The sequence below is a fragment of the Fundulus heteroclitus genome, chromosome 20 (assembly GCF_011125445.2).
Source record: "Fundulus heteroclitus isolate FHET01 chromosome 20, MU-UCD_Fhet_4.1, whole genome shotgun sequence".
Classification (NCBI taxonomy): Eukaryota; Metazoa; Chordata; class Actinopteri; order Cyprinodontiformes; family Fundulidae; genus Fundulus; species Fundulus heteroclitus.
This window is the reverse complement of record NC_046380.1, coordinates 29,526,099-29,544,820: the sequence shown is the minus strand read 5'-3', so window position 1 is coordinate 29,544,820 and position 18,722 is coordinate 29,526,099. Positions and strand designations below refer to the sequence as shown.

The window sequence follows — 18,722 nt, the reverse complement described above, 5'->3', positions numbered from 1 at the left end:
TCAGTATTAGCAGAAAGGACTAACACAGACAGCAGCATCTGTACATCAAGACTAAAGAAGCAGCCGCTGTGCGATTCATGCGGAGGATCCATCAAAGTGCCACTACTGTTGTCCCCTCCCCATTGATGCACAGAAGTAACCGCATCAGTACAACGCCCATAAAGGTGGTTTTCAATCATATAAAAGCTTCTCTTCAGCTGTTTGACTTATTTATGCTTCTTGTGTAGCTCCAACAATGTGCCCATGAGGAAAAGCTTGGCTTGGTAGTTGCGTTAGAGGATTTAAATGAGCTCTTCTTCTAGTTTTCTGTCAATTGGAAAGATGATGTGCTTTCCAATAACGTGGTCTCTGCTTTACGCAGCTGCTTGCTGCACAGTTTCAGCTCATTGATGCTCTGCTGAAGCAGAACGTGGCCGTTTACTTGCAGGTCAGTCAGTCTAACAGATTATCTTAAAACGGCAGCTTCCTGGGCGTGCCTTAAACAATAAAACGTATTTGCAGAGTGACGAGTTGTCATGAGTCCCACATATGGAACAACAAAGTGTTTAGGTGTTATTCTAGCTTTTCTTCAGGTGTGGTCTATGCTGCAATTAGTTTCTTTTGTTTCTTCAGCCTCTGCACCCTGCTGAGAGTCTAATGGGTGCAGCTGCTGAGGACCCTGCTGAGCGTTTCACACAATCTGCATTCAAAATGACCTGTGGTTTTGGTTTCTTCACCTAACCATCCATCCAGCCATGCTTTGTTAGTTACATAGACCTATTGGTGATAGTGGCAGAACCTTGATTGCCTTTCAAGAGCTGTGCTGCTGATTTGAAACGGATCTTTGAAGTATGTTGGGCAAATGTGTCCCAATGCATTTTCTGGTAAAATTTTAAAAGATGAAGTTTCGCCTTTTATTTAAAAAAAATAAAAACATTTGGATAAGTGAAATAAGATGGTGCTTGCTCAACCAGTCTCCAGTTTATGCTGGTATTTCAATTTCACAGGAGACAAGAACACTGGGCCAAATAGGGAGATGATCAGTGTCTGGCTAAATTAATCTTAATCTCACATTTAGTGAAAGGTTTGTTTCATGGGGGTTTTATGCCATGGGGTGTGCCTCAGTGAAAGGTGAAGTTGCATATCCTATTACAGAGCTTTCCACTAACTGGTTGCTCTGGTGCAACTAAAAGTTTCAGTCGGATGCAACATCATTTAGGCGTACCCAAACCTGTCTACAGGCTCATCTAAAAAATATATGAATGTTAAATTCAATATTTGTGACTTATTTCAGAAAGTGGAACTTTAGATTACACAAAATTAAATATTTTAAGCCTTTCCTCCAAAGAAATCCAAGAGTCAATGTCTCAGAAAATGTAAATTAAAACAAAAGTTATAACATTCACAGAAAGTTAAGAGGTAGGAAAACATGCACCAGCAGCAGGGAGAACAGCAGGACTGTCAATGAAAAATCCATTCAAGAAGTTGGGCAACATTTCCAACTGGGGCTGGACAGTTCACAGGGGCTGCAGATGGGACACATTCCACTGGTCAAGCCCCTCCTGAACCAGAGCATCTTACATGGCTTGATGAGACAAATGTATTGTTGCTCAGTGGTCCAAAGTCCTCTTTTCAAATGAAATTAAAGTTTGAATTTCAGTTTGCCTTCGGCTAAATGCCTCTTCTCCAACAAATCTGACAAGATAAAGCAAAACTGACAACCTTAAGGAGAGCAGGCATTTACTGACTTAGCTGCAGACACAGTGAGTAGAGGTGACAGGTGGAGCTGGAAGACTGAACTAGTTCTTTCTACATTTTGGACGGACAGAAAAACATCCAGGTGTTTGCATTGGAAAATGTTTCCTCTTGTTTTTTTCTTACCCCTGGAATCTCTTCATCCTTGGCACATGTGGCAGTCTTTGCAGAAGCTTTATTGGTTTTATTTTCATCCAGCCAGTGGCTCTTTTTCTGCTAGCTTTCACACTTGAATAAAGAAAATCCTGAGTCAAAAGACTTCTGAAAAAATAAAAATGTCCAAAACCCAGAGGAGACATTTAGCTGAGTAAATAAGATAAATTTGATTTTATTTAGACCACTGTGATTCTTAAAGTTGTTCATTTTTATTTGTCTCCTTTTTACTATACTACCCTTAAAAGCCAATAGCCTTCAGAAGTCTTCCAATATGAACGTGAGTATTTGTGTGAAATTGAATATTGGTGTAAATGCTGCTGTTCCATGAACCCCTTAAAGGTTTCTTGGAGAGCATTAGTACGGTAAGTAAACGGCATCATGAAGACCAAGCCACCCTGCCGACAGGTCTGGGAGGAGGTTGAGAAGTTTAAAGCAGAGTTGGGTTAGAAAACAATGGGTTTGAATACTGTTCAGGTCCGCTGACAGGTCAGGGAAGGAGAGCAATAATCAGAGAAGCAGCCAAGAGAGGCCTGTGGTGACCGTGGAGGAGGTGGAACAAGCTACAGCTCAGGTAGGAGAATCTATTGGCACAACTATTACTTGTTCACTGAACATTTCTCTTTATGAAAATCTATGCTGGGGGAAAAAAAAACATAAGTCTTCTTTTGCAGTTTTCTACAATCCGTGTAGGCAAGAGTCCAGCAAACATGGAGGAATGTGCTTTGGTCAGATAAGACCAGCTGAGCTTTGTAGCTAACATGTAAAATGCAACGTCTTTAAAGTGACACGTGGTAGTGGCAATATCATGCCTATGGTGTGGGGACAGAGAAGCCGGTAAAACTGAGTAAATAAGTGCTAAATAAGTGTAATGAAGAGCTTCATTACTGTTTCTATGACACTTAAAATGCAGTTTTAGAATATTGTATACAAATAACTTGCACTGTGATTTAAAGTATTTTATTTTCAGTTGTGATGGTTTGTGCAGTTCTTCTCAGCTGGCACTGATGACCTGTCAACAAACCAAACCATTGATTACTGTTTAGAATTGTGATTGTTTGTGTAAATGACTTACCTCCTGTCTCTTCCTCTGCAGGGTGTTCAGGCTAAAAGATTCCCCGGGGGCCTGAACACCTTTTAAAGGTTCCGGAAGAGTCCATTATGGATTGAGGGGGGGAAGTAAACTGTATTTTGGCTGGTGTAGTATTTTAGGAATTTAGATAGAAATGTTCTGAGATATTTATAGATGATGATGATTGTTAAATAAAGTATAATGTTTTAGCTATATTATTTGTTAGTGTTTGTATGTTAGAGTGTGAGTGTGTTTCCCCTGTTTAATGGTAGATCTGGTTAATGGGAGGAGTTGGTGATCTATAAAAGGCTTCTTGTAAGACGCTAGTGGGATTGTGGCTGCTCCTGTGACCTGTTTGCTAAGGTTGGACAATAAATACCAAGTGGGTGCACCGTTTCTCTGCCTCAAGTCTCCTGCTTCAGCCAGCCTCTAAGGGCCATTCTAACAATAAGATAGTACCTTTATTGTCCCACAATTGGGAAGCTCGGACATAGCAGTGGCAATAACACGTAGGCAAATACAGGACCATCCTGCAAAATACCTCATCAGAGGCTGCAAGGTTCACCTCTGAGATGCAGAAACGACTGTAAACAAACAGATCTACACTACTAAAAACAAACATTAAAAGCATCTGATCTCAACTGGGAGAAGAAAACATGCTGGATATCCACGCTGATATGGAATTGTTATGCTAGGAACAATAGGATGCCACATAATTTGATGAAAAGGAAAATTATCCTACAGAAGACTGGATCCAAAGTCACGGAGAAAGTGAGACTGAAAAAATAATGCAGCAGGCTGGTCTAGTTTGCTGAAAAGTCACTGCAGCAAATGAAAATGGTCCTCAGTAGTTCATATGGCCCCCATGTGTTTGCATGCAAGTCTGACAAAATCATGGCCTGATCCTTATGAGATGACGGATGGTGTCCCGGGGTATCTCCTCCCAGATCCTGACCAGGACATCACCGAGCTCCTGGACAGTCTGAGGTGCAACCTGGTGGAGTCAGATAGGCCTAAACATGACATCCTGTATGTGTTGGATTTAGGTCAGGGGAGCGTGGAGGTCAGTCGATGATGCCAATTTCTTAATTCACCAGGAACTGCCTACACTGTATTGCTGCATGAGTCTTTACATAATCGTACCCCAGGAGGAACCGAGAACCCACTGCACCAGCGAGGAATGCAACAACAGCTGTCAGGATTTCATCCTGGTACCAGTGACGTGCAGTTAGGGGAGGCAAGTCAGGCCTCACTTGTCATTATGAAAAGAAAGAAAATATATAATGATGATAACATAATATAAATTGTGATTCACTCAGTCATTTGTAATTAAAGGTTCTAGGTTCCAGGTTCTAAGTGTTCACTTATATACAGAAAGCCTGTAATTTTTTTTTTTTTTTCACTTTCTTTTTTCAGGTATCACACGTCAGCTTAAATAATAATACTTATGATTTAGCAATGGTATCAAGGTGTTACTCGATTGTATCTGTTGCTTTATGTCTGTTGGTTGTGCTCTTCTTTTTACATCTCTCTTTCCAGGTGATGAAGCAGACGGAAGACGTTTTATCATTCTTTCCCTTTTATCTCTTCTTTCTTTCACCTCTCTCTTTTTTTTCTCTGTTTGTTCTTCCTTTACTCTCCTACTTTCCCATTATAGTGTCCACATAATTTAAATTCTCCCCGCAGGAATCACAATAAAACTATTTACATGCATAAATCAAGCGGAGCACTATGGCGAAAGCTGACTGCTCCACTTGTGAAAGCAAAATCTGTCGAGCTCTATTTAGCATTAAGACATCAATTCTTATTGCCACAAAGTGTCTTTAGGTGTCGTTCATACTTTAACGTCACTAAGCTGTATTACAGTTTTAAGATTTTTCTGAGAAATTGCAATCTAGTTGCAGAAATGCAATCCTCACCTTCCCATTAATAACAAAGACTCTGCTAGCTAAATTAAGTCTTTACTTACTACACGTTTTATTAGAAATGTAAAAAGTACCATTTTGGGCAAATGACTGGTTCTGTAGTTTTACCTTTCTCCAGCTTTCACGCTTATTGTCTCTGCACCGTATGCTACAGTGGTTAAGAAAATAAAGGAGCCTAGCATAGAGCTTTAACTTGTATATCGACTGTCAGAAACCCCCCTGTGCCTGTTGCAACATACTCCAGCAGCTGATTCCTCCTTCCTCCACTTAAGGCCTCATGAGTGGCGCTTATCATTGCAAACAAAAAAGTACCCCCCCCCCCTTTTAAATTCTAGAAGTTTAAATGCTTTGATCTTATCAGGCTTTGTGCTCCTGTAACATTTCACTACTTGGCGCACGGCGCATGCTTTGACCATTTTTCCTTGCACAATCTACTGAGTCCTTGGTCCAGTCATATCATCTCTTCTCTGCAGCTCACCCTACAGATTTTCTCAGGTTTTGGACCTGGGACTGGGGGGGCAAAGGGAGGAGGTTGATTTTGTGTCATGAGAACCATTTCTGTGCTGATTTTGCTATATTAATTTTGGATCATCATCCCAGTAAAAGACCTATTCCCACTCGTTTGCCTTATGGGCAGGGTCCAACGCTCCTGGTATTGTGAGGCGTTCATGATGCCCTGCATGCTAACAAGGTTCCCTGGACCAGCAACACTGGTCCACCACATTTCCCGCATATTCCTTTTTTCAAGTCAAACCCACATGAGGAGTTTGCCTCTCCTAAAGGTCAGTTACGGTCTCATCCTACCAAAGCACACATTTCTGGTGTTCTTAGCGAATTTCACCCACGGGCTGTTCATTTGTGATGGTAGGTCAGAATGTTGTTGTTTTTCTGGCATGCCTAGGAGCCTTTGAGCATGTAGCTGGCATATATTGTTTTTTTTTTTTTTATCAAAGCTTACTGCAGTACCCCAACAGTGAGCTTTGAATAACTTTTTCAGTCCACTTCCCATCCAGCTCACAGGGCGTGGTCAGCCTTGCTTGTCACAGTTCCAGTGGTTTTAAACGTTGAAATCTTTGATATCTAAAAATATTCGCTGTTGTCCTGTTGCTATTTCCTCACTTACGAAGAGCGACATGCAACTTACTGGCAATTTCTATTATTTAGATTTTTCCATGTGAGGTTATTTAATTTCTCTTTGAGATTAACAAAGTATTTTGGAATTCGAATTGAATGTTATAGCAGTAAAATTTAGACTTATTTTAAGTTTTTTTTTCCTTGCACATCCTTAATAGGGCTGCCGATAAATACGCACTCCTCAGCTGAAAACCCTCACAAACACATGTTGATGGTTTCCAGCCTAAAATAGCCCTCAACCATTGGATCTGTCTCAGTTTTCAACCAAAGACCGCTTTGTAGGGTCTGACTGGTGGCTAAGAGCGTGGATGTAGAAAGAGCTTATTGTTGGAGAGAGTTTTTTTTTTCACCTCACAACCTTAAAACCTCTGGCTTAAAGCAGTATTTTGTCTGGGGAACCCACTTTGAGGAAATACGGCTCTGTGCGAGTTCCTGAGAAGGAGCTCGTTGCAGTCCGAAGGAATTTGTCGAGCGAGGGGAGCACAGATCTTTGATTTAAGCACAGAGCCTATCATTGTTTTCATTTCACAGGAGAGAGAGAACTGAGCAGAAGGAATAAAATGCATGAAAGTTGATGTCATGTGCCCTATCGAGCAGAGCGGTGAAGTTAATTACATTTAGAGTATTTTGCAGACATGTTGAAATGGAAAGGTGGAAGGAAAAAGAAAACACTTTCAGGGTTTTACAGCATGACCCTCTGAAGAAGCTCCTGAGCGGGGAGGTTCATCTGATCATTTCCCCATGAGCAAGAAGAGCATGAAAGGGCCTGACGTGAAGCCAGAAAAAAAAAAGAAGGGGAAGGGTCTGACATCAACGGGACAAAACAGCTGCCCCTTTTCTCTTGTGGGGGGGCAGCAAGAGGAGCCTGATGGAACAAGATAGGGGAGGACCAAAGGGGTTCATCAGTGTAAAGAGAAGGGGGGCATGTTAGGGTTTGGAGGAACCACGAAGGAGGTGCTGGCAAATGGACAGCAGAGGGGGGGTGTGAGCCTTGAGGGTTAGGATAGCTGGAGAATGCAGTTGGAGGAGGTAGAGAGGAGTGTCGGCTCTCAGTGACACTTCTTTCAGAGGGGAGAGGGTGGGTGGGTGAGAAAGAGGGGTTGTAAGGGGAGAGTCCGGGGGAGCTGAAAGTCATCTGGGGTTGGTTTCAGAGCAGGACGAGCTGTCAGAGCACAGGGCAGAGGTGTAAAGAGTGGGGGGGGGTGGTGGGGAGAGAAGGGAGAAAATGTGGGAGAGGAGGAAAACAGAAGAAAATATGAAGTGGTGAGAGGACGACGACGATCCATCCAGAGCTGCTGGGAGCGCGGTGCTGGTGTGTGGAAAGAGTGGATAAGGATTGAGGAAATTAAAGGCGCGAGGGGGAAGAGTTGAACGCTGGAAGCATGGGGTGCATGCACAGCAGCGGCACCACGAAGGAGGATGGCCCGGCTGCAGGAGCGGAAAGAATCCCTGCGAAGGCAGACCCCGAGGTGCATCCTGAGATCGTTCAGCTTACTGAGGTGCATGATTTATTACCCTTTTGTCTCACTGCACATGTCAGAAATATTGCCGTCTCTGTCGTGCAGTTTGCTCGGCTTGTTAAACAAAAAAAAAAATGCGTGCTGGCTTTGAGGGAGATCAGAAGGTGAGTAGACCAGATCTCGCCTTAATGCGCCTGGCTGTTGCAGGTGAAGTTATTTGGCTCGGCCGGATCTCTGCTAAACTTTCATTTCTGCACACCGCTGGTCACACGTCAGTCACAGCCAATAAATGGATAAATAACGCAAACCATTATCACCGTGTCTCAAACCTAGATTCAAAGCAGATCTGCTGCTTGTGGCGAACGTTTCACAATCTTTGTGCTCTGTGCAGCTCCCTCTCCATGAGACATATGGAGACTACTATCACGCATAAACCAGGTATTTTGGTTCAGCTTATCAATCAGCATCCCCTAATAAAACAGGGTACAAACAAGGAAGGATCAGTAATTATGATGGTGTTATTAAACTGTTGTAAATGTCAGTTAAAAATGAGCAAAAAGAGACTTTTCAGACGCTGATGCAGAAAAACATTTGGCAAGACACTAGCTATGCTTCCCATCTCTCCCACCCAATGTACTAAACCTTTCTATTAATGGTTTACAAACATATCTACCACTTGATCAATAGCTTGTGTGTCATTCATCGTTTATAAAGACAGTCTTGTTTTACATTTATAATAGGACAACCCTTGTTAAGGGCAAATTAATTCATGGCTAGGAGCTAATAAATACCAGCATACATAGCAGATAAAAGCAGGTATGAGGCAGCTATAAATGAGGAATCATCATTTGATAAAGCACTAGTCAATTTTAACAACTCTCCCAACCATTAAATAAGGCACTATGGCTCTTTAATGGTGGTTTATAAGCAGTTTGCAGCTTATTAGTTGATCATAAGGGGGGTGTTATTGTAAAGGCACACATAAAGTGACCCTAAATTATCATTTTTATTAAGCTGGTAACACTTTATAAACAATTGTTTCAGAGGTATAGTGCATGATTTAAAGAGGTAAAACGTGTTTAATGTAAATGATAGACTATTAATAGATTATAAGGCTTACATCTTCCTTCATATCTGGTTTATAAACCATGTATTGGTGGTTTATTTAGGGAGCCTTGATGTAAAGGTTCAATGGAGGGATTATAAAAAACATTATTTTGAAATCTAACCCATTTAATACTGTATAAACCAGTAATAAGTACTTATAAGGCAGGTATAGGAGACTTTTCACACACTAATGCAAAATAACTTCTCACTTCTGTCTCACCTGTAAACATTACTTCACTATTAATGGTTTCTAAAGTGTTAATTGTTTTATTAATAACTGGTGTATTAACTATGTATTAGTTGTTACTGGGTGGGTTATCGTGATGCTGAGCCGATAATTTTAATAAGATATTGGAAAAAATAATGCGCAGCAGCTGATTAAGGGTTCATGATGTCTCTTCAGGCTCCTAGATTAAGAGGAAGTGGTATTAGTTACTGTCTGGGTTTGACCCACCGCCTTCCTGTCTGCTGGTTCTATTTAAGAGCATCCATGGATTTAGGACCGAGCACTTTGAACGTTTGTTGCTCACATGCCGGTGTAAATCATCACCATCCCTCCCTGGAGGTCAGCGGAAGAGGAGGGTTTTGAAAATAGCTTTTAATTTGTTTAGTACAATACAGAATATAAAGTATGTAAGCAGTGGGGATTACGCGACGCGTCTCTGTGAAGTCCACATCCGAGATCCAGCAGCATTATTTGGATTTTGCTCTTACTAATGTAATTTCTGTCTGTGCACGTGTCACAACAAACAAATATCAGTGCGCTAAAAGAAAACCCTTGTTGCAGTCAGGTCAGTAAATACAGTCGGAACTTCGACCAGTTCAACACAGTTAGATTTAATGTGTTGTTGAAGGAAGTCAAAAGACTTCTGGTTCCTCAGCTGCCCGGATCATTTCTGTGTGTGTGTGTGTGTGTGTGTGTGTGTGTGTGTGTGTGTGTGTGTGTGTGTGTGTGTGTGTGTGTGTGTGTGTGACCATGCCAAATTATTAAAGCATATTCCCCTCTGAATGGGTGGACGTGAATGCAGTGCAGAGAAATGAAATATCTCATACTGGCTGAGGAGGTCTTTGTGACGTTTTTGAAGTGTCCATTTGCCTCCCTTGCTCTCTCTCTCACACACACACACACACACACACACACACACACACACTGCCATTCCTGCACCTATTTTCAGCTTTTTTTCATGGCTGTTTGGAGGTGGTGACCCCGACTTGCACAGGTTATAAATACCCACCCAGGATTGGAGCGAACCCCCGGCTTACCACCTGCTCCCGTCTCTTCCCGGGTGGATAGTGTGTGTGTGTGTGTGTGTGTGTGTGTGTGTGTGTGTGTTTGTGTGTCGGGTTGTGACTCCTGGTCTCCAGCGTGTCATCACTTGTGAGGTGCCACTGAAAAAAGCCAATGAGGCATTTAGTGCCAAGCGGGGTGTGTTACTGTACACAAGCTCATTCATCTGGTTCAGGGACAGGTTTTTAGTTTAAACCCTAGATAAATGTAAAACTGCAAGGCAATTTGGTCACATTTGATGCTTTTTTAACTTTTTACATATGAATTAAAAGCGACTGCTGCTGTTTTCCTGCAATAAAAAACAGAGACCATGCAACAGTCATAAAGAGATCCATTATTGTGCTGCCTGTTGATGACCCTCTCTGGATCGACATGCTGGATGTGGAAGAGCGCTTCAGGCTCTTGTTAGTGGTCATAGATGCTTGGAGAATGACATAAACTTTGGCTGCACTAAACCGTTCACTCAGGGCGGGGTTCTTTTATTCTGCAATGCAACGCTGGATCTCTGCTCATCCTCATGGGAGCCTCCGAAGACTGAAGGTCCGCTCAGCCAGAGATCCTTTTTGCTGGTAGAACAGCTTTAAATCAGACTCAAAACGATCAGTACGGTTTAGGTTTTGCAGGGTTTTTAGTTTAGAGGTTTTTTTTAAGTGGCTGGAATGATATTGAAGCTACTTTTAATGTCTTATTTTCAATTTTTATAGGAGCAGGAATGCAAATATAATATTCAAAGTCCTATAAATTTACATTTGGTGGATTCACAGCATCTTGGTAAAGTATTCCAACCGCTTTCCCTTCTCAAGAAACCCCAAAGCATGATGCTGCCACCACCATGTGTCATTGTGAGACGAACTCATGTGTTCAAAGTGATGTACAGTGTTAATTTCCCACAACTTGTAACGTTTTGCATGTAGACCAAAAAGCTCCATTTAGGTCTTATCTGACCAGAGCACCTTCTCCCACATGCTTGCTGTGTCTACATGGCTTGTGCCAAACGGAAAACAGGACAGCTGAAGGCTTTCTTTCAATAAGTTGATGTCAACAGATTCTCCAAGCAGAGTCGTCTCTGGTCCTCTTAGCTGATTAACTCTCCTTTTGCCTGGAAGTGGAGTCATTTTATAAATTAAGTAACATCTTGAGGCACTTGGTTGTGCTGGATGATATTTTCAGGTGATTGGAGTAAAAGAGTCAAGATTTGGTTGCAAAATGTGAAAAATTCACTGGGAGGTGAATCCTTTTGCAAAGATTTCCCTTGTCCTTGATTGGTTATCACTGCAAAATTGTCATCTGAAGAGCCAACTTACCATTAAGGACAAAGCTTAGGCCTATTTAGCCTATGTTGCTTTTCATCATTAAGCCAGTTTTATTGTTAATAATAAAAATGTTCACTAAAACTCAAAAAGACTTACCTAAACTTATCCAAGCCCCACTTAAACATATCTTGCAAGATAAACTCCAGCAGTTTAATGACTGAAACATATTGAACTTCATGAGTTGCAATAGCCTGAATTTCAACAACACAATTAAAACAAAAACAGCTATGTGGGCTTTCTCCAGCTCCTAATTAACTGATTTGTTATTATTATCTCTTTACTTAAAAATTAGCTGCAGTACTTCAATATGTCCACCAGGCTGTGCTCTTGGCTCATGCTATGCATTGATTCAGACAGCCTTCATTAATGCTGCCATAACATCTCGTTTAGAAACTTGCAAAAGAAATTGGAACCATTGCCTGAAAATAAGCAACAAACATTTTTTTATTGAAATATATAATCACAAGAAATACTCTGCAAGGAATCACAGTTTGTTGCCACAAACAATATATTGCTGGGATGTGAGAATCGAGACCCGCTTTTGTGCCGATTTTGTTCCGTTTACACTGAACAACTAAGAATAGAAAAAGAACAAGTACTTTTAGGGGAAAAAAAACACTCTTAGGGTTTGATCCCAGCTTTCACTTTTCAAAAAGACTTAGCCTTTTTGCTCTCACTGTCTGATCAGACCAAACCTTTACATTTTTAGATAATTCAAGGTTGCCAAATCTTATCCGTTTACCAAATGGCAGAGAAAAAGTGATTGTTTTTTAGGTTAAAACGAATTTCTTCAATATTTAGTAGAATTTTCTGGGGTCAAAGGGTTTAGGTTTGGTTCCACATGCTTCTCACCATAGTTTGCTAAAATTTTGGTCAGTTCTTGCTGACAGACTTGATGAAACTGAGCCAGGTTTGTAGTCCACCTTGCTCACGCACATGTTTTCAGACCCAGAAAAGGGACTGAGATAAAGCCTTTGTGATGGCTATTCCCTAACGTTGATTTTGTTCTCCTTAAGTCATTTTTAAACTAATTTGGTGGTATTGTTAGGGTCATTATTCCTTGGAAAGATCCATTTGTGCCCAAATGTAACTTATTGGCTCATATGTTGCTTAAATATTTCCACAGAAAGTTATTTGCTCATGATGCCATGCATTTTGGGAAATGCATCAATCCCTCATGTGGCAAAACTCCCACACAACATGATGCTGCCACCCCCTCAGTTAGGAGGGTGTTCTCAGGCTTTCACGTTTACCCCTTTCCCCCCAAAATATAGCAACAAGGGTTGCTAAGGCTATTTTTTTTATTTTTTTTTCATTTTGTCCGATCATGAGACATGTCTCCAAAAATGAAAGTCTTTCCCCCTGAGTGCATTTACAAACTGTAACCTGGCCTTTGTGCTGCTTTTGGAGTAATGGCTCCCTTCTTGCCGAGAGAGCTTTCAGCACATGTCACTACCTGACTTGTTTCACTCTGGATGTGATATTCGCTCACCAAATTCATCTTCTGGGGTTCCAAACACACATTTCACACACAAAATGGGACACAGATTTAACTTTACACCTACAGGCATCGTAATATTGAACCCAAGGGTGAATCAGACATGTGGAGGTCCACAATTCTCTTAGCTGATAACTTGCGATTTCTCCCTTATGTCTCACAGGGGAGCAGCGGTCTTCTAACTCGAACATTGTAAAATAACCTATCAGAAGCTTCCAAACCCATGACATAATTACCCTTTTAAAAAAAGCACATTAATCTTGGCATGCCTGAACTATTCAATATAAATAAAGTAATCAACAATTCTGACTCTTGTTATTCTAAAAGTTAGGAAATAGAAATAATTTTGGGAGTCCTTACTGACTTAAAACATTAAAAATGTGTTGTCTGATGTCAGACAGTGAAAAAAAAAAACAGGGAAAAAATGTTTACATGTCTTTGTTCTGTAGATGTCAGTTGTTTGGAAGTGTTACCTTGGGGAAAAAAAGAATAAATAAAAACACATGGATTTTATTCAACTTTACTCAGGCTTTACCTGGAAATGTTGGTTATGCTTAGTTGAGACAAAGATTAAACATTCCTGGATGAATGTGTTTAGTAGCGTACAGTGTGGGATGTATGATGCTGCGGGCCTATTTTATCTTTGAAACGCCCCGAGGAACTTTGTTAGAGGCAATGGCATCAGAAATGAAATGAAAGACTAGGATATTTTAAGTAAGAATCAGGTGAATTGAAAATGGATCATCTTTGGGTCTTTTAATAAGATAATGGCCCAAAACATGCGTTCATTTAATCCCAGAAATGGAAATGACAAAACAAGTAACAACTACAAAGATTTAAATAGTTGTACCGTTGTTCCACCCACACTGTGCTGTACATTTCTGAGAAAAAAAGATTTTGCACTATTATGTAAAAAATAGCCCATTCTGGTTCAGGTAAATTATGGATAACCCACCACTCCCTGCAGTTTTCAGGACTGAAAGCAACAAACAAAATGTTTTTTTCTTTTGCATGATGTTTGATGCGATTTTTGTGTTGCAAGTTAAGGAATCACAGACTAAGATAGGCGTTAAACAACAGTCAGTGTTTCTGTATTATCAAAAGGTGGGTTTGTTAGTCAGAAAACTGATTTGTATGCAGTGTCAGCTGCCGCAGTTAAAGTCCGCTGCATTAATTCTTTAAGCCGTTTAACTGTAGAGCTAACGCACACGTCTGCAAACACTGTGCGGTGTTTGTTGCTCTGAACCTCTCCCGCTCTGCCGCACACGCCACCAGCTAACATGGCACAAGCCCACCTTCCTCCTGATGTTTCCAGGCCCCTCCTCCCCCTCTGCTCTCGGAAAATTGTGATGGTTTAATGTGCCTCACATGCTGACAAATTCGTTTGCTTCGCTGACTTTTAACACAACTTTATATAAACACCGTCCCGCTTCTTTTCACCAGGAAAGGCGGTTATTTAAAAACTGAGGGGGGAAAAAAAAAAATCTGTGGAATATGACTCAGTGCCTTTGACTTTCCAGTTCACATACTGGGTGTGGATTAACATGTTCAGTAGTTCTCTTATAATATGAAATTTAAATAAAGCACATCACCACCCATTTATTTTAATAAAATATTTCAGTCAAGGACACTACAGGGCCTTGAAAAAGTGTTCATATCCTTTGTTCTTGTTTACATTTAGTCGCTTTACGGCCAAAAACTTCATTTGTGTTTAATTAGTATGAGAACAACACAAAGTAGTGCATAATTGTGCAGTGGGAAAAATAATTTAGGATGGCCTTTCTCTGCACCAGAAAGCGTTTGCATTCAGCCCCCTTTTCTCTGATCACCTGAAATAAAATCCAGCACAACCAGCTGCTTCCTAAGTCGCTTCCTGCTGCCCTAATTGGTATATAGAGTTCATTAGTGTGTGGTTTATGGTCAGTAAAATGCAACTACTCTGAAGGTTTGTAAAAGAACATAAGTGACCGAACAAGATCAGGAAGCAAAAAGGAATTGCAAACCTACCAAGACATGATGGTCTATCCAAACTGATTGGCTCATGAATAGAACAGCCAAGAGATCCTGGTTATCGGTGCAATTTGTTTGTACTTAGAAGTCCGCTTTTTTGAGTTCCCAGTTGGCAAAAGATCAAAAACGCTCCTTGATGCAGGTATCCCAGCTGGGAACGCTGGACATTACCGATCCAATTTGGTATCCAATGTGGCTAACTGTAGTAAAAGTTGCATGTATTAACAATTTAGTTGTCATGATCGGGAACAGATGGACCCAGTATTCAGCCGGACAAGAGGCACGTTTTTAAGAAGGTTTATTTCCAAAACAGGTGTGAGCAGGAACCAAGAAAAACAGGCAGGCAAAAATGAAGGGCAGGACAAAAACAAGGCTAGTGGTAAATAAACAGTCCAAGTCAAAAAAGGCAGGTAGTCAGATCAGGCATGAGAAACATATAACAGGAACTGCTGGACAAAACTCACCCATGGGCACGGAAAAAAAACAATGATGTGGCAGATTTCAGGGGGCAGTGGCAGGTATAAGTAGGGGAGTGAGCAGGTGAATGGAGTGAAACTAATTACTGGCATGGGTGGAGCTAATCAGGGGAAGGGAAGTGACTGGAAGTAAACTGAAGCTGATAGGATGGTGACTGGAGAAGGGGCGTGACAGGGTGGCGACTAAGAGGTGAAAGAATGCTGGCAGGTGAACTTAATAAAGGCTGGTGACAGAAGTGATCGGAGCAGGCCATAAAAACTGATAACATAAAACAATATCAAACCACAATAAAACCCAAACTATTCCAAAACTGACACAGAACCTAAACCTAAGGCTAAACAGAACACAAGCTTTAATAGAAACCAAACAAGAAAAAACACCAAAACAGAAACTGAACTTAAAGCAGGTGAGTGAACTAATTAATCAAATAATAAACATAAACCACAACAAAACCCAAATCATGACATTAGTAGCACTTCCGATATTTTTTTTAATCTATTTTAACCATTGTCAAGATATTCCTGTTGTCCCACAATGGAGAAATTACTATTAATCCTTTGAAATGTCTGCTTTTATACATATTCCCTATTTTGCTTGAATGTATAAAACATGAAGAAATACATTGTTCTCGTCATGTATTGCTAGTAATAACGCTAAACAGCAGCAGATCCCACAGCCAACGATGATTTTGTACTTTACTGATCTGGCTGTCAGTGAAGGAGGGCAAGAAGAAAGCCACCGATGAAAGCTGTGAGAAGTCCCCTTTGCAGATGGCCACAAGCCATGCAGGAGACACAATGAACATGTGGAAAAAGGAGCTCAAATGAGATGGAAAAATTAACATTTTGACCAACATGAGAAACAACATGTGATGGAAAATGCACATCTCACTTAATAAGCCCGAGGCAGCTTAAGACATGGCTGTGGCAGCATCATGCTCTGGGACTGTCTTTCCCCGCGCAGGGACAGGAAAGCCGGTCAGAGTTGACGGGAAGACAGATGGAGCTCAATGCAGGCAAATCATGGTTCAGATCAAAGCCCTTGAATGTGTCGGAATTTTTATTTTTTACAAAAATGAAGTAAAAACTATGTGTCATTTTCCATCCAATAAGAAAAAGGAATTCACCGTAAAATACGTTAACGTTTGTATCTGCAATATGAGAAAATGCTAAGAACTTCAAGGTGTAGGTACACTTCTGCAAGGCACTATGCGAAGCTGTGTTCCAGGAGTGAATAGTTGAGTCTGCTTGTTTCAGATGGATAGAAACAGCGACTCCTGGTTTCTAATTACACAGCTGCCAGCACTGCCCAGTGTGTTCCCTCCTTGTAATGTTGAACTAAAATCTAAGCTCGTCATTACGGAGGAGAAAACTTCACATGCGCAGCCAGATAGGCAAGAAAAAAACGCCAACACACTATTAATACAATAGACACGCTCAATACTTTCTCACGTAGTATGTTCAGTCACTTTCATCTTGCCTGTACATATGGAAGACAGGGGCCTTGAAACGAACGGACAAACCCCCTGCGTTTCGTCACGCGGTCGGCCCGCAGAACGAGACAGAATCAGAACATTTTTAAAAGAGGCTGCGAGGTGACAGGCGTGCTTTTGATGGAGGAGGAGTTTCGGGGAGAAGCACACATCTGTACTGACAACAGCGACACAAGGAACAGAGTGAGCTCAAATACCCAAGGAAACGAAATGGGGAAAATGCAAAACCTCAGCTCATCACAACATCACACCCTCCCCATGTCAGTAGAGTTTTCCGTGCTCCGTTCTGTTGGGCATCGCTGAAACAACGCCCTCCTCTCAGGAGCAGCGTTTCTAATCTCCGTGTGTTGTCGCCTACATTCTGTACGGGCGATTAGCTTCTACTGTCCTGTGCCTTCCTGCAGCTCACCAAGCCAGCGAGTCACGTCTTCACCGTGAAGAGCTTCAGGAAAAGACGGGTGTGTGACGTGTGCGAGCAGAGCATTGACGACCCAGGAGCTTTCTGCAAGGGTGAGTCCACACCTCTGTCAAGTCGGCCGTGGCGGGTTCCAGAGTCGGGCCTGACCAGCGTGGATGCAGGCGGACAAGTTCGCCTTGGCTGTCTTCTTTCGTGTATGTCAAAGCTGATTCCCAGAGTCAAACCGGGCCCTCTTGTTGGTTTGCAGAGTGCAAGATCGCAGTCCACAAGATGTGCGAAGCAAAGGTGAGCTAACCTCAATTCACCCAACAACCCACACCTCAGTCTGATCTGAAAAAAAAAAGGTCTGCTCCAGAGGGGCAAGGTTTAGGGGGGGATAAACCTTGAGCTTGATTAAGTTTTGTCACAATGCAACCACAAACCTTAGTTTCATTTATTTTTATGTGACGGCCAAACAAAAAGCAACGCATCATTGTGAAGTCTTATGAAACTGGTTTGTTGGTTGATGCCCTTAGTTTTTTACAAATAAAGTTTAAATGTTTAAAGTGAGTTTAGGTTCAAACCTATTTGCCCTGATACCCTTAAATAAAATCCAGTGTCTTCAGAATTCACCTAACTAGTGAACAAGACCTGTAACTGCTTTGCCACAAAGAATATCACAAGGCAACTTTACTTTTTTCAACAAAAAGATAAAGTTAATCCCAGAGTTGTTCATCCCCTGGCAAAATTTGTCTACTGTGTATTGTCATTCTAAACTGTGACAAGCAATGATGTAAGGCAATTGGTCGCCTTCTCTGGCGTGGTATTTATCAGAAATATGTGATCAAAAACCAGGATTTTTGTTACTTCTTCTAACAGAGACATTATTGTTCTTGCAGATTGCTCTGCGTAATATTGCTGAGCAATGAACCAGTTTTGTGTTAAACTACGTTTTAGTTACATTAGAGCTGCAGATATCCAGCTAAGCCTGAATGATATGACGTCATTAGCTGTTGGGTTTTTACCTATATGTTTTTTTTTTTTTTAATAATTAACTCACACCTATTCATCTTCACAGGTCGGATTGAACATGATGTAAAGAATCTATAAATAAATGTAAACGTCTGAGTGCGGAAAAACGTGTCGGAAACCCGGAGGTTTGGACAAAGAGTGGACTGTTTCGTTTTAAAGATGACACGTTTCCACTCTGTGAGACAAGCACTCCCTCTGTCCACAGCTTATGTCAAAACATTGGCAGCAGCCCCCTGTGCCCTCATGTGACAGCAGCTCAGTATCACTCGCCTCTGAGTTCACGACCCCACTATAAGCAGGTTGTTGTATATCAGTGTTCGGCCGCACAAATCGCTAATAGTAAAGGAAAATCCGACCTGAGCTCTGACACACGCGCACGCACACACACACACACACACACACACACACACACACACACACACACACACACACACACACACACACACACACAGACCAATCCCTCCTTCAAAATCGCCATCCTTTTCTTTCTCAAACACCGGCTCACCCACATAAGCAATAGTCCTGGTTTTTATATCGAGGCTACACCAACGTAGACTAAAGTCAATGTTACCTCTGTGTGTAACCCCCCCCCCCCCCCTCCAAGTTAGAGATATTACAAAACTGGTTCAG

General features: G+C 41.5%; 1 protein-coding gene across 6 annotated transcripts in view; it reads left to right on the top strand.

Moving 5' to 3' along the window:
- Positions 1-7,146: 7,146 nt before the first annotated feature.
- The window catches only part of LOC105931742 (tensin), a 42,434-nt gene continuing 30,858 nt past the window's right edge, over positions 7,147-18,722 (top strand). For 2 of the 6 annotated variants that reach the window (XM_036151506.1, XM_021320448.2), the window contains exons 1-3: positions 7,147-7,517; positions 17,068-17,173; positions 17,329-17,366. In XM_036151506.1, coding sequence (XP_036007399.1) covers positions 7,401-7,517; positions 17,068-17,173; positions 17,329-17,366 — 261 coding nt within the window. In that variant the 5' untranslated portion in view covers positions 7,147-7,400. Of the gene's footprint in view, positions 7,518-17,067; positions 17,174-17,328; positions 17,367-18,722 lie in introns of those variants that run through there. The other 4 variants (XM_036151509.1, XM_036151508.1, XM_036151507.1 and 1 more) reach the window with 3 other exon arrangements.